The 24,382-nt window shown below is 33.9% G+C and overlaps 1 protein-coding gene across 4 annotated transcripts in view; it reads left to right on the forward strand.

The window, feature by feature from the left end:
- Nucleotides 1–638: 638 nt before the first annotated feature.
- The window catches only part of LOC121731667 (TOX high mobility group box family member 3-like), a 53,355-nt gene continuing 29,611 nt past the window's right edge, over nt 639–24,382 (forward strand). For 2 of the 4 annotated variants that reach the window (XM_042121226.1, XM_042121228.1), the window contains exons 1-4: nt 639–776; nt 1,123–1,306; nt 18,617–18,685; nt 21,703–21,831. In XM_042121226.1, coding sequence (XP_041977160.1) covers nt 1,241–1,306; nt 18,617–18,685; nt 21,703–21,831 — 264 coding nt within the window. In that variant the 5' untranslated portion in view covers nt 639–776; nt 1,123–1,240. Of the gene's footprint in view, nt 777–1,122; nt 1,307–5,487; nt 5,780–18,616; nt 18,686–21,702; nt 21,832–24,382 lie in introns of those variants that run through there. The other 2 variants (XM_042121230.1, XM_042121227.1) reach the window with 2 other exon arrangements.

Here is a 24,382-nt window from a genome sequence, read left to right on the forward strand (position 1 = left end):
TGGATGTTACGACTTAGGACCGTTTTTGTCCTCGTTCTTTGACTTTATTTATTAGTCAGTAATACTAAAAATAAAGATATACATAGCACGTCCGGTACAAAGCGACGACATTGCACTTTATTTGCTTAATTTTGGTGATAAAATGTAGTACGACGTAAGTGGATGATAATATCGGAGATAAAATGTTTATCGCCGCTACGTTTATCTAATTCACGATCATCATCGTCATTGCTTTATTGATATACATTGTAACGAGTCGAGCATATTGCATAATATTCATCTATACACGAGTCACAAGGGAACCTCGCCCGTCGCCGCCATATTCAGAAAGTATTGTCTATTTCGAGCACCGCTTAACTCTAATCTGCCAAACGAATCACATTGTACCGCCAAATCTTCTCGCACAAGAAAACTTCTGATTAAAGACAAAAATGAATGGCATCAAATTAAGCTCTAAGCTCAACAGTAAACATTTCTGGAACCTTAATTCGCGATTAAGGCGAGCATAGCATGCGGGGTGAGGTGGAGGCTGGTGCATGTGAGGGGTGCGGGGGGTGTGCGGGGCGCGCGGGGCGTTGGCGGCGGGGGCGGCGCGCCGCGGGCCGCCACTTCTCTGTGCTCGAGGAGCTCCGGTACACCTCGGTTTCCGGCGGGCGCTCCCTCGCGGATTCGCGACTGTGTCCCGGACGGGCCCGCGCGCTGACCGGCCACGTGCTCGGCCCGCATTGACACCGACGTCGGACAGGCACCGCGCGTCCGCTGCCTCCCGATACCACGTAATTACGCGATTAACGATATCAACTTCCGACTCAAGAGTAGCATTCAACTTTAAACCCGAATACATTCTTCAATTTTTTTATTTCCCATTATTTAACCGGGATTGAATCTTAATTATTATAGTCGCGGTTTTCTTCTAGGTTACCGGGTGGACCTACCGCAATACAGCCCGATTTCCCTCTGAAAATACGGCCCGTACCGGCACCGGATCGCTTACCTTTCGTTCATCGCTAATTTTAAGATAATAATGATACTACGAATTAATTTAAATCACCTCACAATAATTATTGTCAAAAGTTAGGAATTAAGTTTTAGATTAGGTATTAAATATAATTATTTTTTTAGGTTTACGGAAATGAGGTTTTATGAAGGATCGTAAAATAAAGTGACAATAGTGAGCGAATATTGGAATGGACCAAATAAATTCAAGTGGGCCCCAAATTGTATAAGCTCAGGAGTCAGGATGGAGTCCCCACAGATACCTGTCCACGATGACGACAGATCTTATAAGATCTACAACATGTATAAGGTAAGTTATAACTTATAAGTAAAATTAAGAACTAGGATATTCGCGTTAAAATAACATATATTTTTGTAACAGGTTATTATTAATTATTGCTATTAACCGACTCGCGACTGTCAAAAAGAGGAGGAAAATAATGAACTTAAGTATTTCATATTTTACAGTCTTTTTAACCCGAATATACAATATTTATGTAGGTACTATTATTAATTATTATTCATTAGATTCTCAGAACATCATTATGATGCAAGGTATAAAAATTTACATTTGAACAAAATGTGCGATTTGATCACTTCACTACATACATAATATAAATAATAATATGAAAGTTGAGTTGAATAAAATGTATTTAGCACTGTTTAGTATGTACTAAACAGTGCAAAATATAATCGCTTTAATTTTTTGTACAGATATCTGTAAAATAATACAAAAAAATAAGCTGAAACTCTACATTTCGCCAATTACTGGAAAAGTTAGGCGGTGTAAAGTTCGAGATTTGACTCTACATATTTGTCAGTGTGAGAGTCATATTCAGTTGGTGATGTTTTAACTAAAATTTTGTGGTCTATGAGAATTATACAAATAACATAATGCCACCTTCTCGGTAAGTGAATATGAAAGTATGATAAAAGGTCAAATACGAGTACCAAATACCAACCTATTATTATTTTTATTTTTTACAATTTTTGTTCCTTTCTTACAAATGTATCGCAATAGTATTTCGTATTTAATACATATTTAAAGTAACTGTTAATTATGCGCTCTATGAAAAATTATAGAAAAGAATTAAAATCTACTTATTTAAAATATTTATTATATTCTAATTAAATAATATTCATATCTTTTTTCATACTACATTTAAAAACAATTTTAGCGTCTGACATAGCAGGGCGACTTTAGGGCTCCGTATAATATTATGAAATATTTCTATGGTTTTTGTCTCTTCTCATGATCAAAGTTAATTGCAAGACATGTACCTAATAAGCCGAAATACGGCTATGATACGATTTTCCATCACGAAGTTCCAGTTAATACCTTCCAGCTTTATCATCAGACTTTGAAGCATAAACACACTCAAATTTAAACGCAAAACCTCTTCAATGAGCCGAAACACGGCTATGACACGAATTTTTCTCCTGAAGTTCCATTTCCTACTTTCCGGCTTCATTATCTGGACAGCATAATCTATAGGTACTAATCTATACTATATAATAGTATAATTCTGAAGAGTTTGTTTGTTTGTTTGTTTGAACGCGCTAATCTCAGGAACTACTGGTCCAATTTAAAAAAAAATCAGTTTTAGATAGTCCATTTATCGAGGAAGGCTATATTTTATCCCGCTAAGACTAATAGGCTATAGGCTATATTTTATGACTTAAGAGTAATAAAAACGAAGAAATATAGGAGAATGTGAAAAAACGGGGCGAATTATTTGAAAGGACTTATCTCACGAACTACTGGAGCAATTTGGCACAGATAAGAAATAGACCACGTGAAGGATCATAGCCCATAGGCTATTTTTATTGACTAATTTGTCTGTGAAACATCTAATTTACGCGAGAGAAGGCGCGCGGAACGTCTAGTATATTAGAATATGATCAAAGTACTTACTCGTATCAATATACAAATCAAACATATCCGAACCCGATGGGGTTATGATTATACGTGGGAGAGCCATGCTTCGGCACGAATGGGCCGGCTCGACCGGATAAATACCACGCACTTGCAGCTCTTCTGATGCTGCGAGTGTCCATGGGCGATGGAAGTTGCTTTCCATCAGGTGACCCGTTTGCTCGTTTGCCCCCTTATTTCATTAAAAAAAAAAAAAAAAATGATATTTTATTGGACAGTTCCTATTCATAAGATCAGGACGACAGTTTTATACTTACTTATATTTTTTTTAAAGCTCTAGCGTTTTTACGCCGAAATTTGTTTATATCACGCCTAAAACATCCCTGTTTTAGGGTAAAAATTGTCCTATATCTAGTGTCCGACCGAAGCTTTCGGCCGCCTTCGGCCAAAAAAACCACCTTCGGCGAAACCTTCGGCTTCGGCCTAAAACCCGGCCGAAGCCGAAGCTTTGCCAAAGGTCCGAGCAACCGTCGAAATTGAACTAACTGTAAACTGGAGGCCTACTACGAAATTGTTTTGAGACTCAAACAATCGGTGCCGGTGCCGGTGGTAGGCAACGTAGTTTCTTCGTTCGACTTTCAAAAAGTGTATCATGATACCCATTTTGAATAAAAAGATATTTTATTTATTTACTAACATATTTTAATACTAGTTTTTATAAATACTAGAGTTACAAACGTGAAATGACATTGTTAGAGTAGGACGCGGCATTCTCGTACGATTGTTTGAGTCTCAAAAAGGTTTCGTGGTACGGCCTCTGTTACGAACTTACGAAAGACTGAGTGAGTCGTGAGAGAGCGACGGACCGGTTGTGTATGCAGAGGCCGCTGGGAGTCACTGTCAAATACAATAAACAAAAACTATTATTAAAATATGTTAGTGTTTGTTTATTTTATTCATCTATCTCTATCTAGACTAGTTTTGGTCTAGTCGTGTAAAACAAAGTCCAATTATTATTGTTATTTGTGAAATAATAAAGAAATTATTATTTTTTTACAATAGTTCAGTCAATAAAGAGCGGGAATCTAAGAGATTTCTGCTGGAACTTATTCAGGGTGCTTAGGGACAAAACGTACTAAAAGTCCTGAAGTCTAGGAGGTGAGCCGGAGTGAGGGGCGAGTGACAAAAGTCTCAATTTTTGGCTTTTGGCTAATAACTAAAAAACAATGCGCTGTAGCAAAAAATATTGAAAAAAAACCTCATTAAATTCTCTATAAGTAATTTTGATTCTTTACACTTATTCCGAATTTTCATCCGTTTTCGAACTACACATTTGAGTCATTCTTTATTTGTAGTCCACAAATTATTAAGTAATAAATAAATCACGAAATCACAAACTTTTATTACCATCTCTAAATCACGTCAATATAGAGGTAAACCTTCAATATTGAAGTTTTGAAATACTTAATTTTAATATTAATAATTGTAGCTTGTAGAGTGTAGACAATATTGAACATAACTGTATTTTAATTTAAAAAGATAAAACCGACTTCAAAATTATACGTAATTGACAATTAAAACTCCGTATCACCAAAACTACTGAACTGATTTGATGAAACTTGCACTATTCCCTAATTTGAACAATACCTAGTACAACAAAAAAAGAATTACTGAAAACGGGGGGGTAGTTCCAGAGTTGGTTCCACCGATATGCGAACACAAACATAAAACATACATACATATCACATACATTCACTTGTAATTTGGCACATTTGTTCAGACGCTGATACAGAATTACAGATTACAGACTAACATAATATACGAAAATTGGACACTTCTGAAAATATTACATTCCATACATACGCGTCGAATTGATAACCTCCTTTTTTGAAGTCGGTTAAAAATTAATTACTGAGAGTCGAGCGATTAAGATTATAAACCTTCGGCTTCGGCCGAAGGTTGTGGCGATTGCCGATTAATCGGCTTCGGCTTCGGCCAAAAATAGACCTTCGGTTGGACACTACCTATATCCTTTACGAGGACTCTAAAATATATCTATGGAGATATTTTAATTTTGTATAGATTTTTTTTATTTCTACTACGACTAGCCGACAGTGGTTTAAACGTAAGAGGTAACAGATAAATACTTTCACATTTTATATTATTAGTATGAATTATAATTTATAAAGTTCGTAATTCTAACTTTATTAATAGTAAATTAAAGGTTTCATTAATTAAATGTTACAGTACCTAAGGATTCAGTTTTATATTTAAATTCGTATTATAATATTTTTAGTAAATTATTTTTATCGCATAGTAAAACACTAAATTAAATAATTCGGACACCAATTATTGTAAGTTTTTACTTACAATAATTGGTATCCGAATGTGTGATTATTTAACATAGTAAATCGTAAACCACAGAAAGCCGTTAAATAAAGTTTTTCCTGAGATTTGAATTCGGTTATCCGAATAGAGCGAAGGCTTTGAATTTAGTCGTTCAGTAGAGGCGATGGCAGCGCCCCCAGCGTCGGTCGGCGAGCGCGGGCAACAGCGGCGGGCGCCCCCTCCGCGGCGCGCGGCCGACGGCCGACCGCCACGCAGTCTTCCCGCGCTACCCGCACGTGTGTCTAGACTCTAGCGTGCCTCTACACTCGACTCCAACTAAACCTTTCCGAACTCTACATTTTTATACTCTCGCTCTGAAAAGTTTGTGTCGAATCTGTGCTAAAGTGGACTCGCGATTGTGTGAACTCGAGTGGCCTGCGATCGTGTGCTTCACGTTGCCCACGAACATTCATTATATATTACATGGAACCGGAGCGTGTTTAATTAAAGTCAATAATTTAATATTTCTGCTGTTACAAACTTAATAGAATGAATCAGCAGTAGCCGAATGAATGGTAGGTACGTACTTTCTTTTGCATGAGTAGGCATACGATTGGACGTCGCACGGAAAACTAACTTATTTTGCAACAATTTAACATTATATGATTGAAAAATATTCATCATAAACGTCCTGTGGACTTATACCGATATAATAAATTCCTCGGCATTAGCATTCATGAATAATTAAGTGAGTTACTTACTGTTTTTTTTTTTCAGAATTACCTTATTTAAATATACTTAAGCAATTTTTAAATCTCTGATAACAACACCCTTGTCAATTATATTTTTGCAATGTTATCATCGTAATATAATAATTATTATCTTTAATATGTCTTATTTATAACCTATAGATGCATGCAGTATAATATAATTGGTATCCCCAACTTTAGACTAACATCTGACTACTTATATTATGCACGGGATGTAGTAACTGAAATTGAATTTCTTATTAAAAAGTTAAATACCGATTCATATGTAACATTTCTAAAGCTATTTTAATCTAATTCAATTAATAAAAAAGAAAAATACTTTTGATAAGATATAACGAGATATGTACGAACTACGAAGTAGGTCATAGTATTGATATAATACGTAGATAATGGAGATAACGTCATAATATTATAATTATATAATATGCCATAACTGTGGTTTCCCTTTCCAATATGAAAATAATATTATGATTAGTATGAAAATAATAGTTATAATAGTTAAATAATGAATAAATACGAAAATGCGTTAAAAAGGCAATTATGATGTTGTTTTTAAATACACTCTACACATCACAAATAAAGTCATAAAAAATGCAAACACAAAAAATAACCTATATTAAACAATAGCACAGCGAAAAGATCATCTAAAAATATAATTTCGATTTGTTGACAATACATTTTAGGAGCGCACACAAAAAACATTCACCTGCGTCCCTTTTTTGTTCCCATCCAACCCGAGCCTCCCTCGGACAGGTTACGACTTACGAGCTACGACGAGAGATGCGTTCCAATTGTAATAACATCAATTTATTTAACGCTATTTTAGAAGAGACCAAACGAGGTCACTGACCGACAATTATGTCCTACCAAAGAATTCTCTCCGCCGTTTGTAATAGATGCTTTCTAACGACACACATTGAAAACATGAAGGGACATCCAGGAAATGTCAATTGAAACAATTATTAATAGTTGTGTGTTACATATTATTATTCAATGTTGGTAACCTTAAAATCCCAATTTCTTTCTTTACTTTCGTTAGAATAAAATGTAGAGTTCCATACAAAATTGTCTTAATTACTTCGATTTTTATAAACAATGCGAACAATGCGTTGTAATAATACAGTGTGAATTATCTTGATACAACTTGTAAGTTTGTAACATCAACTAGCTTTGGAATGCTTAAAGTCGAATGTTACATTATTGATTACACGCGAATGCAGAATGCTCGTCAGTCAGGGAGGCATTGTAATGTAATGCTCAAAGTCGAATCTTTAATGTTACATTGCATGTGAATGCTCGTCGGTCAGGGGGGTATTTTTGTAAAGTAATGCTCAAAAACGAATCTATAATGTTACATTACACGTGAATGCTCGCGGTAATGCATCATGCACCTTTAAGTTATTAGGTACACTTAGCAGAAGTTTGAATTTTTTTTTCTTTTATTTTAAGAGGAATATTCATATTCATATTTCTTTATTTGCTTCAAAAGTGGTACATTTTGGTGTTACAGTTAATAGTCTTTCTTAGATCACACTTTTCACTAATAATATAGCATGCAAATTCTTAGGTACTTATTCTTAATACATTATTTTCATTTAAATACATTTTCTATTATAAATAATTCGATATAATAAACAATTCAATAGTATGTCCTAATCCTACGAGCTAATATTACACTTCAATTGATTCAAAACAATAATTTAATGTCAATAGTATAATAATTAAGTATAATAGAATATTTTCATAGTAATTCAATGTCAACAGTTTAATAAGAAAATGTTATTTCTCATTTAGGAACTCTGTGACGGAATAAAAATTTTTTAGCTTTAGCCATTTAATCATTTCTTCCTTAAATTTATTATAAGGTAGGGATTTTATGGTTGTTGGGGTAGCATTATACGCCTTTATACACATGGCATAATATTGTTTTTGATATAGATTCGTTCTGGGAATGATATCTAATACTAGACGTTTGGGTTTTCTTTTAGTTCTCGGGTAAATCTCACTTGCCTCTGTAAAATAACTATAGTGAATTTTTACGAAGTTTACTAGTTCGTATATATAAAGGCTAGGAAGCGTCATAATACTTAATTTTTTAAAAAGAGACTTACAAGACTCATATGAGGGCTTACCACATATGGCCCGTACACATTTTTTCTGCGCTATAAATGCTTTGTTAATGTCATTTGAGTTCCCCCATAGTAATAGTCCGTATCTGAGTACTGAGGCCACATTGGATATGTGGCCTCAGTACTCAGATACGGACTATTATTGGTATGCCGAAAGTACAGTTGGTAAGGTTGATATTTGCCTCAGTCTATGTAGAACATATACGTAACTATTTAATTTCTTACATATACTCGTATACTCTATGTAAGCCTTCCAGTTAAGATTTTCGTCAATATAAATACCTAAGAACTTAGTGCTGTGCACCTTTTGAATGCATTCATCTTTGTAATTAATATTCAGATCATTTAGTCTAGTACCATAGTTATGAAATTGTATATAATTTGTCTCAAGTTTATATTTAAGTTATTTTTATCAAGCCATTCTACTACTTTATTAATTGTATTATTAGTTTCAATGTCAATATTTTCCTTACTATTTATTATTATCGATATGTCATTTTCATAATTTGTAATGTCAGGTAGATTATATATAATAAAAATAACAGTGGACCAAGTACACTGCCTTGTGGAACTCCTGTATCGTTGACTTTATAATGTGATTTAGATGATTTTAGTATATTTTTCTCATTTATAGATTTTATTTCCACATACTGTCTTCTATTAGAGAGGTAGGATTTTATCCAGTTTAGAGCTGGGCCTCGTATACCTAAATCTTCTAATTTATTTATTAGGATTTTGTGAGATACAAAGTCGAATGCCCTGCGCATATCAAAGAAGATACCTACGACCGATTTATTTTTATTTAGATCAGAAACTACGGTATGCACCAGAGTTGACGCTGCTAATACCGTTCCCTTGTCATTCTGAAATCCAAACTGGTTGTTTAATTATATTCATCTTTTTTATGAAAGTCATTAGTCGCTTATACTTACATAATTTTTTCAAAAATTTTTGCAAATATTGGTATAAGAGTTATTGGACGATAATTCTCAACTTTTGATTTATCTCCTTTTTTGTGCAACGGTTTTACAATAGATAATTTTAATAATTCTGGAAAACTGCCAGTTTCAAATGATAAGTTGATAAGATGTAAAATAATTGGGGCTAACTCTTTTTTACAATACTTAATGATTTTCGTGGATACACCATCATAACCTTCAGCATTAGTATTTTTTAATGAACGAATTACACTATCAATTTCAGTTAAACTACATGGGAATAAAAAATTGAGCTGAATATACGTTCACTATTTGTGTTTGATAATGTCACGTTATTATTATTATTATTATTATTATTAGTATAGTACCATTTAATTCATTTTTTATGTCCTTTATAATATCATAATTATTTTTGTAATTTTTTTCATTATTTATTAATTTCCAAGAGGCTTTACATTTATTTTTAGCAGTACGTAGATAATTCTCATTAAATATTCTTTGTGAGACATACAGGCATTTGCGTAATATTTTCGAATATATTATGTATTTATTTTTATTGTTATTAGTTTTGTGTTTATAAAACATGTAGCGAAGTGATCTTTTAGTTCTACAGCTCGTTTTTATTCCTTTCGTTATCCATTTTATTTTTTAATATTTATTCGTCATTTTGATTCTTTTTAACGGAAAACACAATTTGTAAAAAAGTAGAAAATCACCGTAAAAGGCATCCATCGCATTATTTATGTCCGTTTTAGCAAAAACATCGCTAAACGACAGCTGACTGAGATAATAACGAAACTTCTCTATGTTTTCTTGACTGTAGTCATTTTTATAAATAAAGTATGTTGTTGGAATGTAAGGCACATTCTTTACAGGTAAGTATATGTAACATTTTAACTGTATTATGATCCGAAAGAGCAAGTTCTAACAATGAACTTGAAGCGTCATTAACGTTGCTTATTATGTGATGAATGCACGATTGATGCCTCGTTGGTTTATTAATGTGAAGCGAGAGGTTGTAGTTTAGTAAAAGAGATTTCAAATCGCATGTAGCTCTACTTTGTTTTAATGTGTCAATATTTAAAAGTAATTATACAAACGCTGTCCCCTGTTTCCTCCCAGGATAATGCCGGTAGAGTTATGATTTTTTTCCTGAATATCAATGGCCACTATTAGCATATCCCTATGTTTTCTTTTTTTTCATAATTTTATTATTAAAAAAGCTAAGAACGTCTAAAAACCCAAAAAAAATGGCAAGATTTTCCTCTGTGTTCAAACACCCAGAAAACAAAACTGACTTGTATATTTTATACAAAAAAAATAAAACATAGGAACACAGCTCAAGCCTTGTTTTAATTCTTAATGAAAAAAGTCTTAAATCGGTTAAGTTTTGGAGAAGGAATCAGCGGACAACGAATCGAAGATTTTCTGTTCTTATATTAGAACTTTTGTCGTGTTGCCTCTATCGCACTCTGCGGTGGGAGACTTGAGATTGGTGAGACAGCAATACATTTTCAAATACCTATTTTCAATTTCTCTCGCCCCTGGTGTATCCTCTTAAGTCTCTAGCTAATATTATTCTTTTTTTTTTTACACTTTAGCAGTTCAAATAACATAGAATCTAATTTGCGTAGGAATAAGTTCACATCAGAGTTAAGAGTTCTGTATAAACAAATGACAATTATACCACATGGAATAAGCTCAATCCCACAGCACTCAAAATTTTTGTCCTCAGCATATTTGTTTTTAATAAAAGGTAAGTCTTTATATGTCATACCATTTTTTACAAAGATGCAGACACCACCTCTTTTACTATTATTTGTTCTACAAAATTTTGATACCATTCTATATCCATGTAATCTTACATTTGCATTTTCATTATTTAAAAAACTTTCTGAGAAACAACATATATGTGGAATTAGATTTTGAGACAATAACTCTGTAATTGTAACATTTAGAATATCTTGTTTTGAGTTTAGTCCAGCAATGTTCTGGTGTAGTAACCTATAGTTTATCGTATTGTATACATGTGAATTTACCTCATTTTTAGGACTGAAAAAACAACTGATCATTACTCTTTTTTTCTTTTATCTTAGTAGGAAAGTAATATGGTATTGTACCCCTTTTTGGTTTATCTAAGATATTTACAGTTGAGACATTCAAATGGCCTAAGCTAGAAGTTTTAGAGGTATGATATTTTTTCCACTTATAGATTAAAGATTTATCACACAAATATTTTTCATTATAGTCTAATTTATCAATAGCAAAATTAAGTTTCAAGCAATAATCATCAGTAGCATTGTAAAGTAAAAATATAGCATTTGGGAAATATTTACAAATTAGTTTCAACATATTATTAAGCTTAAATTCATTAAGTGAATAGATATTATGTAGAGCTAAAGAGTACCAATGTTAAATACGTGCTTAGTTTTTACGTACATTAAAGTAACTCTAACCTTTATTAATATGATAGTTTTCTATAACCTCTTAAAAATAGGTACTGTCCCATTACATTAAACTTAGGGATGGTAGCGTTCCCTAAATTCGTGATCTATACTAATATTAATTGTTATTATTGATATTAAATTATCATTAATATATAATTTGCAAGAGGCTTCAAACTCACCTTCAAACTGTTGAATGAGGTTTGGGCATGGTGCTGTAACTAGTATAATTAATTATATTTAATACACTTCTCGTGAGATTTCCTGTTCTTTTGATACATATGTAACACAAAATAATATGAAAAAAAACACATTATAAAAAAATCACAATCCGCAGACTCAGCACGATAGTAATAATGGACATTGTCCAAAAAAAAATCACATGTACTTTTTTTTTTTTTCGTTAAAATAGGGTATTTTAAGAATATAAATTAAATAATTTTGAAATTCATTGGCTAGTTTTTTCTCAATAAATTTTTAAAGTTTCACTCTGATGTCATCATCGGCCGCCAATTGACCTCTGCATATGTTTTAAATTTCCTTTCAATCTTATTTATAATGGCTGGTTCGTCAAATGCAAGTTCTCATTATGTGAAAGCTGATACGAGAAGCTTAATTATTATTTTTTAACAAAAAATTAAAACCGACTCCCAAGTTAAAAACAAAAGTAATATTCTTAAAAATAATCTAAAAAGAATCAAATAATCCAAACCAAAAAAAACCAGCTTACCTTAGCGTAAGTTCTATGTCAAGGATCTCAGAACTTTTCCGGGCTGGTAGCGACTTCATAAGTACGAAGATTGAGTACAGAAATAGTTGAGGTTTAGGCGAAGTCTGGAGACGGCACTATAATAACGAATAAGAATTATTTGATTCTTTTTAGATTATTTTTAAGAATATTACTTTTGTTTTTACCTTGGAAGTCGGTTTTAATTTTTTGTTAAAAAATAATAATTTTACCCTTTTAGTTACCCATGAGACCACAAGGCTATAATATTACTTATAGCTTGTTGTCTTAGAGTTGTACATATTATTACTAGCGGTCGCCCGCGGCTCCGCCCGCGTGGATGTCGGTTACGGCTGCAAAAAGCCTACTCAGGAAAGAGTCGGTCAGCAAACTGATTCTCAGGTCAATTCACAGACTGCAACACTGACATCGACGACGCGGACGCAGTCATTATCCGAAGGGATGCATATTGTGCACACTGCACAGATTGTCTTCCTCCCGCACGAACACCCCCGCTTGGTTACGTCCACTATCGTTATATTTTCATTTCGCCATAATTTCAAAACTAAACGTCCAATTTTAATCATTAAAAGACCAAATGTTATCTACATAAACCGTACTTAGTGATGAAATAATTTATTTTCATAAGGATTAATTGCATAAGTAAAATAAACGCGTTTAAATGTTGTCCAAAAAAAATTCAAGGTTTTTAAATACCTAACAAAATTGTTATTGTGCCTTACTCGACATAGATAAGTATAGTGTGTCGCGGACTTTTTTGTAGATATTTATAAGATCTACAATTACTTAGAACATTTTATGGTTCTATCTTATATAGTTTCGGCAGCGTACGCAAAATAAGTAACTTTTCTGGTTGATTTTACACCTGGCGTCCGAAAAACCCAAATATCTTACGAAACCCAATTTTTTCCAAAATAAAATTTAGCCTATGTTTAGTAGAAATAATGTAGAATTCATTGGCTTTTGCTTGGAGTAGTATAAATAAAGCCAAAATCCTCGAACTTGTATCTAAAAGGATTCAAAAGTTCTGTTGGGTACCTTCGGAACCAGGGTACATCCTGGTGCAAAATCTTACTTTTTGGTAGTATATGCCTGAAACACTTCAGAAAAAATCAAAATCACTATATGTTTTCATACAAATTTCAAGGAGTCCCCTCGATTCCTCATGGATCCCATCATCAGATCACCATTTTTGTAAACATGGTACCAACCTCGGATTCAACCCTGTACAACAACAAAATAATCATGAAGATCGGTCTACGAACGGCGAAGTTATGGTTGAACATACAAAAAAATATATATATATATATAAACAGACGAACGTATAACCTCCTCCTTTTTGGAAGTCGGTTAAAAAAAGTTTGAAACGTAATGTTGGTCGAATTTATTGCTAATTTAACGCCATTGAAGGTCAAACAAAGGTTAAACGTATTTGTTCAAAAATATAAGTAACCAATGGGTATTTTTTTCGTTTATATACAGAAAAACGATCACTGACCTTATTCCTCGAAATGTTTTTGTAATGAGCAAAATTAAAAAAAAATGGACAATCCCCATTAATAATAATAATAATATTAACAATTCCAATGACTAGGCACCACACACACTATATACATTCCAGAGTAACAACATTTTTCAAATACAAGTTCGTGAAAAGAGTTTTCTCAAAAAAATCCTACGACAACAATAATCCTACCATACGTAGGTAACCAATTTTCTCATTGAAAATGTAGAGCTAAAGACTAAATACTAGATAGTACATCTTTATATGGAATACAAGCATAGTACAGCTGGTTTGACGTGCAACAGTGCCTGGTCATATAAACTATCGATTTTACCTGACTACGCCAGAAAGGGGGTTGCGTTTTTTTAAATGTACGGCCAATAGGGGAGAATTCCATGAGAATTCCATTTTTGGAGCTTTCTAGTCGTAAAGAACGATTCCTACAAACTTCAAAATAAGTAGAATTGCTGAATCGTAATTGCTTTTTAAAATGCTAGATGTCTAAAAGTAGTCAGTAAAGACTCTACATCCGTCCAAAGATGATAATAATTAAAAGATACTTCAAACAATACGTCTTTCAATTTATTTATGATAGCTACCTACTTTTAAAACTTTCTACTTTTCACGCTCTAAAAACATATTAGAAACACACAAATAGTGGCTACATTATAAATGACTCTCATTATTGAAACATCAATCATCCGAACATAAAAGTTACGAAACGAATTCCCAAAGTAGTGCATAAATTAAGTTACTTACTCATATAATAACAAATTGTCCTATTATAATATTATACTAGCATAGTCAATAGTCATTACTAAAGTTATTAGGTACTTATTATAGGTAATATTATTTTACGTATTTGTATTATAGTAACATTATAAGCTATGTTAATAATATTATTAGTGAGTTTTTTATAAGTTATATATTATATACCTACTTAATAACTTATAAAAAAGTTAACTTAACTTTTTTCTCCCATGGTTTAGAATTTTTTTGTCATACTTACAATAAAAATATGTTTGACTTTTCAAGCCCTTTCATTTGGTGTATGTCTCAAAGTGCTACATTAGTAGGTACGAAATGCCCTTCCTTCTTTAAGAACATTGATGGACTAATCAGTAATCACTAAGGTATTGTTTTGCTACAACCTACAAACTTTTACCCCCTTTCAGGCTGTGCGTTGTCGTCTAGTACTCTGGTGTTTCGTCCCAAGGTTTTTAGGCCCAGTGGGCCCAATGACCAGATATGAATTTTTAACATTTTTTCATCTGGTCATGCTATAAATTATATATTTAAGGCGAATAAATAATTATTATAAATAAATTTCAAACTGAAATAACTATACAATAATAATATTATTAGATTATCTAGAAAATAAGTACTTTGTTATTATTTATGTCATAAGAGATTTTAGTTTATTATACATGTCCATTGAATTATTTTTCATTAAATGTCATATTATATTCATTCAGTGTGTAATAAATATTTTCATTCAAAGTAAGTAATTATTTTGTTTTTTATTATTCAAATCTACAACTTTTTTGCTAGCCCTACGGACATAAACTCAAAAGTCATAAAAAATAATTACTCTAATTACCAATCGCCAGATGATTTTTTTTTTCAAATTCATATCTATTCATTGGGCCCACTGGGCCCAAAAACCTTGGGGCGAAACACCAGAGTACTCTTGAGGATCAATAATATTATTGATGATATTTATCTCTAGTCAACGTCTGTCGAAAATAACAAATAAAATTTAAATGAGTTTCATTTGCAGCACCTAAGTAACATTCCCTTGTAATTTAATAAGTGCTACCATAAACCAATTACTATACATTTTAACTTAAGTTTATTCATCGCGATTTTCTTTTTACAATAGTAATAACTGCATTAATCTAATGAAAAATTATGGGAATAAATTGAAGTTTGACGTATTACAAAATACACGAAAGCAATTACTAGTGTCCTTTCACTTGCTGGCTGATAGCGGCAGCGCTGGGAGCAGCCGGTGAACAAACCGGTCGCGGAATGGGACCAACTTCAAGTCAAGGCACTTTGGACTGAACAATCGATTTTTTTAACATCGCCCGTGATATGATTGCTTTGTTAATATTTCGCGATAATTTAAAGTCGAGATAAACCTTATTTTCAAACCTTCGTAGTTACTGGTTATTGTTTTTTTTCCTACCAGTGGTGTGAGTAGAGCTCCTATATTTTTTGCTATCCCTTACATAGTTATTTTATGATAGCTTTATGAAATTACAAGAAACTCTTAAATTATAGCCACATTATAGCGAAATCTACTTGCTTTTATTATGATATTATGTGAGACTTTTTTTAGGGTTCCGCACCTACCCAAAAGGTAAAAACCGGCCAAATGCGTGTCGGGCCACGCGCAATATAGGGTTCCGTAATATCGCTAGTTTTTTTTAAACGACTTCCAAAAAGGATGAGGTTATAATATGTTCGGCTGTGGATTTTTTTTGTATGTTCAACGATTACTCCGCCGTTTGTGAACCAATTTTCAAAATTTAATTTTGTTATATTAGGTTTCACTCCAATTTGGTACCATGGTCACAAAAGTGGTAATCTGATGATGGAATCCATGAGTAATCGAGGGAACTCCTCAAAATTTATATGGAAACATATGGTGATTTTGGTTTTATGAGAAGCGTCCTAATTTCTAAGCATATGCTACCAAAACGCAAGATTTTGCACCAAGGTATACTATGGTTCCGAAAATACTATGAGAACTCCGGATTCCATAAAGATACATGGTGTAACATAAATTAATTTATTATAATTACATATTGTTGCCTAATAAACACAAATATTAATAGGTAAACGAATAAGTTCCAGTAAATAAATTCCGAGTACTTAGCAAATTGGCAAAAGTTCAAATTAGTTTAGATTCGGAGCTCCGACCCCAGTCACCCAGTGTAATAACAATATTAATTTCTTGCTATTGCAGAATAACTTCTAGTTTCAGTTGATATTTCTTAAGATTGCAATATGGAAAGGCTTTTAGTTGCGAGTTGCGACTAGCGATCGAGTACCCTGTACTGCAGACCTCTCCGGAAATTATTTATTTAGAACCGTATGCTCGGATTTAACGTTTATCAAAATTTGGAGATAATATTTTAGGGTGTGTATATCCCCTATATAGTGTTCTACGTGTACGTAGCAGCGCTGAAAGAATAACTTTTGTGTGGGAAATTGCATGACGCTAGGCCGCTTGCCCATCCAAATCACAAAAGAATTGCTGTTTTAGCGCTGCTACTTTCACAGTCCACTCTATACAAGGGAGTACTGAGTAGGGACACATACACACCCCAAAGTATTATCCTTTTTTTATTACACCTTGTATAGCTTAATTTATTTAATAAGAGCCTCACATAGATGATAGAATATACTAAAAATATCCATTACCTATTTGGCGATTTAACATTATAAATGCGAAAGTGTGTATAAACGTTTACAATCTACGTGCGTCTGTTCCATGGAGCTAATATAGAGAGGAGCTGGCCTAAGCAACTGTGCACCATGATTTTCAACTAAGTCCTGACGTCATCATTGTGGGCGGGGCTTAAGTCAGTACACTTTCGGCGTTTGTCAGGTGCACACGTAACGAGAATTGGTGTTTCCTGCGTTTTTAACAAGGAAAGGATAAAGTATTGTGTTTTACAATGTCAAAGTTACTCTACACTACTCTACTAAGACAGACATTCTGATAATATAAATAACATCACATTTCATCTCTATATTAGCTCCTTGGTCTGTTCACGCTTAAACGGCTAAACTGATTTGCATGGATTTTTACTAACAATATCATTTACATTGTTTTAGTAAATGCATATTATGTTACATAAGGTCCCGTAGACGTTAGCGATTACTAGAGAAATGAGAGCTGAAGAGTTAAATTCATGTAGGTACCACATAAGGTCATGACGGACCTACGACATTAATTAGTCGAGTTATGTCAATTCAATATTGATTGACATAACACACTTAGATGAATCAAATTTTCTGATAGTGCCTACACGTACATACAACGTAAAAAACCCATATTTTATCCTTCACAGCATTAAAGTCTATTCGTTCTCAGGACCATGTTTACAGGAAATAAATAGGGGCTACATCGTTATAAATGTAACATTGAGATAAATGTTGGACCGTTTACCGACCTGCAATCGTGATTACGAAACCACTTTACCGCTTATTATATATATATATAAGGCATCCGCCATAAAAGTAATGACCTACTACTAAGATCGAGTTAGGACAATAAACTTATAAAGAATGATGGGTCAAGTTGATCGGTATACATCCAGTAAAGTCCAGCTTTCAAGGTTTTCCAAGTTTTAAAGGAATTGGATATTACCTAGTGAAAACAGCTTGTAAATAAACTCCTGCCATGATATGTGGTAGATTTTAGAGGTGAACTAATATCATTTCCATTCAGGGTCGGACCGTGAGCTCAGGGGGCCCTCTAATACTTCCAAAAATTATGTAAACCGGCTATTAAATCTAAGTATAAAATATTAATTGTCAGTTCCATAAAGTTAATATACCTTTCCGTTAGATATGTTAACTTTATGGTCAGTTCAAAGTACCAACACCCAAACGTAGACTCGAATTAAATGAATTGGGGTTTGATTGATCGCAGGATTAGCAGGGCTGCAATTTGCAAACCTTACGATCAGTTTCATTTAATAAAATTATGAATTCTTTCGCACTATATCGTCAATTTTTGAGTTTGACACAGATGGGTGGCCCCTTGAATTCTCGGGGCCCTGTAGATCAGGCCCTGTTTCCATTTCCACCATAGCAGGTTACTATACCGTACAAATAGAACTAAAAGTGTTTTTTTTTATTTGCAGAGGCCTGAAAATCTGGAGACGAGTCTATCATCTCGCGACGCTAAGACTGTGTACGCTATGAATGATCAGGTGCGTATCCGAAATTTCAAATTGGCTATGAACTGGGTATAACGACCCACCCAAGACATAGGTCATATAGTTGTAAATAGTGTCTGCGTGAAGGCCGACTTTTAGCAGAACCCAAAACTAAAAAATCGCCCAAGTGCGAGTCAGATTCCATCAAGGAGCCTGCCCCCCTTAAATACTTATTTATTGCATGTTAATTTTATTATTTAACAACAAATATAATTGAGGATTTTGTGAATATTTCAAGTGCCTACATGTTGACATTATTGATATCTAGCAAAAAAAGCCAAAAAATCACGTTTGACGAGAGCCCCCCTAAGAGCGAAGCCAAACGAGCGTAATTTGTGAGTTGCGAGCCGCAGAATTTCTGCCGGGCAGAATTCTGCTGCATTCAGTTTCATACAAAAGTCCTGTGTGATTCACACGAGCGTAATTTTGTGAGTCGTGATTTGTATGAAAAAAATTCTGCCCGGCAGAAATTCTGCGGCTCACGACTACATCTGCGTGTATCATTTCACGAAGCTTCGTCATGACTCATGACGATAGACGCATGTGCGGCCGCGGCATTAGTAATAGAGAAGTTTGTACTCTGGGTACTTATCCTAAAAAGACACGTAGTTACAGCCTGGCGACAGACAGACAGACGGACAGACAACGAATTAGTAATAAATCCCATTTTTACCCTTTGGGTACTAAATCTATATTTGTACCTACTAGCTGTTGCCCGCGACTTTGTCCGCGTGGACTTTAGTTTATAGTTGTTCCCTTACATCGATTGAGTCGTTTACGCGCAAATCAGAAAAGTATATTGTGTGGGAACCGCACATTTTTCCGGGACAAAAAACATTCCTTGTCCCAGATTCAAATTAGTATATATCCAATCTCCATGCCCATCGAAATAGATTAAATAGTTTAGACGAGAATCATAAAAGTTTATTGTGCGAGAACCGTATATTTTCCGGGATAAAAAGTATCCCTTGTCATTTCCCGAGACTAAAAATATTGTCATACCCAATTTTATCAAAATAGATTGAATAGTTTAGGCCAGGGGTTCCCAATCTTTTTCAGCCTGCGGCGCACTTACAAGTCAATCTTTTGTCACGGCCACAGTATAGCAATATGACATCTAATATTGCTATACTGTGGTCACGGCGCCTTACTCTACCTAGATACATAAATAAACACTTTTAATGATAATCGTTAGGTTAAGCAGGTAAATAATAATAAACAAATATTTAATCAGCTGCCTGCTTTGTATAATTTATATTATAATTTTATTTTATAATATTTGTGGTTATGGATAATGATGGAGGATCGACTCACGGCGCGCGGCGCGCCTCTTGCCTTTCCACGGCGCACACAGTTAGGGAGTGGTTTAGGCTATAATCATAAAAGTTTATTGTGCGGGAACCGTACATTTTCCAGGACAAAATTAGCATTCCTAGTCCTTTCCCGAGACTCAAAGTATCTCTATACCAAATTCCATCAAAATAGATTGAATAGTTTACGCGCAAATCATAAAAGTATCTTGTTTAGTAACCGTAAATTTTTCCGAGACAAAATGTATCCTATGTTCTTTTTCGAGACTCAAAGTATATTTATACCAAATTTCAGCAAAAAGCCGTTTACGCGTGATGTGACCACGCGAAATATAACGTTCCGTGCAGCTTCGCCCGCGTAAATTAGATATTTCACAGACAAATTAGTCCACAAAAAATAGCCTATGATCCTTTCACGTGGTCTACTTCTTATCTGTGCCAAATAACAGAAAAATTGCTCCAGTAGTTTATATTTTTCTATCGCTTTATAATATTAGTATAGATAAATATATCTATATATTCTATATACAGGTTGTAACAAAAATAAGTAATAATACTTTAGGATGTGTACGTGTTCCTTGTAGAGAGTTCACTGTGAAAGTAGCAGCGCTGAAAGACGAAACATTTTTTTCACTTTTGTATGGGCAAGGGTCCGAGCGTCACGAGTTTCCCCATAAAAAAGTGAAAAAAAATTTTGGTCTTTCAGCGCTGCTACTTTCACAGTAAACTCTCTACAAGGAACACATACACATCCTAAAGTATTATCACTTATGTTTGTTACACTCTGTATATAATATTATATATGGAAAGAGTTTGTTTGTTTGTTTGTTTAAACGCGCTAATCTCAGGAACTACTGGTTCGATTTGAAAAATTCTTTCAGTGCTAGATAGCCCATTACCGAGGAAGGCTATAGACTATATTTTATTACGCTAATACTAATAAGAGCGAAGAAATAGAGGAAAGTGTGGAAAAAACGGGGGGAAATTATTTGAAAGGGCATAGTAGTAATAGTAATAGCTAGACTTCTGAAATTTTCACAGATTGTTTATATCTGTTGCCACTATAACAACAAATGCTAAAAACAAAATAAAATTAATATTTAAGGGGGGCTCCCCCCATACAAGAAACGTGATTTTTTTGGCCTTTTTTGCTAGTAATCGATAATGACCACAGCTAGGCACTTGAAACTTTCACAAAATCCTTAATTATATCTTGTGCTTTAATAATAATTATTTATATTAAAATAAAATAAAAATCTAAGGGATAATCATATAAAAAAAACTCAATGTTTGGCCTATTTTTGCTATTTAACGGTACGGAACCCTTCGGGACAGGCAACAACACTGCGTTGCGGCATAGCATCGCAAAAACAACATCGCACAGAAATGCTATGCGATGTCGGAGCCCAAAATTTCGCAAAATTGGAAATAGTCACTGTTGCATCGGAAATTTCCATGATTCGTTCTGAGGCGTCGTAGATTTTTACGATGCGCCGCGACGAAGCAACGCAGTGTTGTGGCCTGGCCATTCGTGCGCGAGTCCGACTCGCACTTGGCCTATTATTTACATTTTGATACCTGCTTGTACTCTGAAGCATATTTTAAACTGCAACATATTATATTATTAGCTATTATAAGCTACTACTATATCTATCGATATACCACTTATTGTAGATCTTATTAGAATATTTTATTTTCTAGACTTTTCACACGCCATCTTTTGGGGATGAGGAGTTTGACATCCCGCTGATCCACGGCCAACATGCGGCCAGCACGGGGGCACAGAATCCCCACCTCCAGTACACACAACTACACCACTCCGCCCCGCAGGTATTAAGAGATAAGAGCAACGCAAATAGGGAAAACCAATGATATTCTACAGTTATATTTTCATATAATATCATTGGGGAAAACAGATTATTGAAAACAAACATCTGAATACAGAACCTCCTCCATTTTTGTAAGTCGGTTATTAAAATATATCCGCGCGAAACAGCCCTTTGACCAAAATAGACATACAATTACAGACATACCGCATACCTAAATACTCGAATTCTGTCAAATGTTAAAGTACTTGTATTATATTCTGTCAAATCCTTTACCTTAAAATAATTTAAATATACCTATTAGGTCTACCAGAATCTGATGGCAAAAAGTGAGAAAATAAATTTACTCTAGCAATACCGGGGTAATTGGAATAAAACATTTTGATCCTTTTTATTCTTATAGCGGCTGATTCTATGTGTTAAACATGCAAATATAAAAATTTATCCAATGATCAAGGATATTTTTTGAAAATCTGCTGTCAAAAATTGCCATCAGATTCTGGTAGACCTATACCTATTACTATTAGGTCTACCCAATACCCATAAAGTTAATATTATACCTAGCGTAATAGAGCAACCGGTTATTTTCCTGAGCAACAATCACGAACTGTCAAACGAAACCGAAATTGATTTACGTCTGTGTGTAAAAATTTGATACACTTATACAAGCATCTTTCTAATTTCTAAATTTCTAATAGACGCATGTGCGTCTACCGTACGAGGCTTCGTGCTATGAGACGATACCATTGGACGATACACGCAGATATACTATGCAGGTGCGGCCCGGGCATAAGAGATTAACTCGTCAACGTGCCGATAAATGCCGACTGGACGTCAAACAGATGAATAAAATTGGTTCTGCTACCATACAGTATCACACGTCTCTTTTTACCACGCAGATTTTCAAAAAATATTCTTGATCATTGGATATTTTTTTTTATATTTAGGTACATGTTTAATGTACACAGAATCAGCCGCTATAAGGAAAAAAAGGATCAAAATGTTTTATTCCAATTACCCCGGTATTGCTAGAGTCAATTTCTTTTCTCACTTTTTGCCATCAGATTCTGGTAGACAGTAGAAAAACATTCCGAACACCAAAACTACCTCTTTGGAACTCGTTTAAAAAGTATATTTCAATGGTTCGCATTTATCATTTTGCTCTAGGTAGGTAGCATAAATAAATTCCTTATGAAATTCGTCCTCAATCGAGTGCCCCACTTTTTAAATTGCTCTCATTGAAATAAAATCGTTCGCCGAATGAAATCTATTAACCACTAATTGAAAAATAGATACAAAGATTTGAAACCCGTTTCTTATTGATACTTAAATGTATTTAAATCTTTGTATAGAAAATGACAAGTTTTTGACAGTGCAGCAATGACCGCTACCGCCATGTCTCGCCGAGTATAGTATAGCTATTTGATCGAGCACATAAAACGGATTTTGAGTTATACAGGGTGTAACAAAAATAAGTGATAATACTTTAGGGTGTGTACGTGTTCCTTGTAGAGAGTTCACTGTGAAAGTAGCAGTGCGACAGTGAAATCCATTTTTTTGAAAACCCATTGTAGCATATTCTAGAGTACAAAATGGTTAATGCTTATTTCTCTAAGGCCCGATTCGACCAAACTTGAAGTTACACGAGTATAACTTCATATAAATCATGAGAATAATTTTACTCCTTTAATTTACTCTAGGATATTATCGTTTGCATTTTACCAAGTTACTCAAAGAGTATGAAATAAAATGTCAATTATAGTTCACAATGACACCGACCGTGACCGTTAACACCCCGTTGTGCAACTTTTCTCAGTTTAATATTTACTCCACCAAAATAGCCCGTGTAAATATTTACTCCCATGTAATTACCTCATTCTTGGATTAGAAGTTATAAAAACGCAAAACCAGCTTACTCTTAGATCAGGAAACAGTTATTATACTCGAGTAAAATTTTACTCCACTTTGGTCGAATCCACCCTAAGTGAGGTTTTGCACTTATATAGCATTTATGTACTATGTTTCTAAAACCGATTTTGATAAAAATTTGTATGCAGATACTTTGAATCAATTTAAACGACATTAGATACTTTTTGTCCCGGAAAATGTACGGTCCCCGCGCAGTCAACAAAAATGAATTTGGCTTATGATATCGATGATATTTAGTATATTATAGATATTACGTTATGTCTTGGAGAAGGACATAGGATAATTTTTATCATGGAAAATGCACGGTTTTCACGCAACAAACTTTATTAATTTCGCGATCAAGTTGCTGAACCGATTTTGATTAAATATTAGTTTATCACGTGTGAATCGTACATTTTACCGCATTATAAACTATCCTACGTCCTTTCCAGGGCCTTATATTATCTCCATACCAAATTTCCTTAAAATCAGTTTTGCGGTTAAACCGCATAAGAATAAAGTTTTTTCGTGTGGGAACCGTACATTTATGGCATATAAAAACCATATTATTATAATATCCTTATCAGCTAACCGGGTCTTAAAATATTAATGTAACCATCTAAATCGGTTTACCGGCTTTTCCAGGA

The sequence above is a fragment of the Aricia agestis genome, chromosome 11, assembly GCF_905147365.1.
Source record: "Aricia agestis chromosome 11, ilAriAges1.1, whole genome shotgun sequence".
NCBI lineage: Eukaryota > Metazoa > Arthropoda > Insecta > Lepidoptera > Lycaenidae > Aricia > Aricia agestis.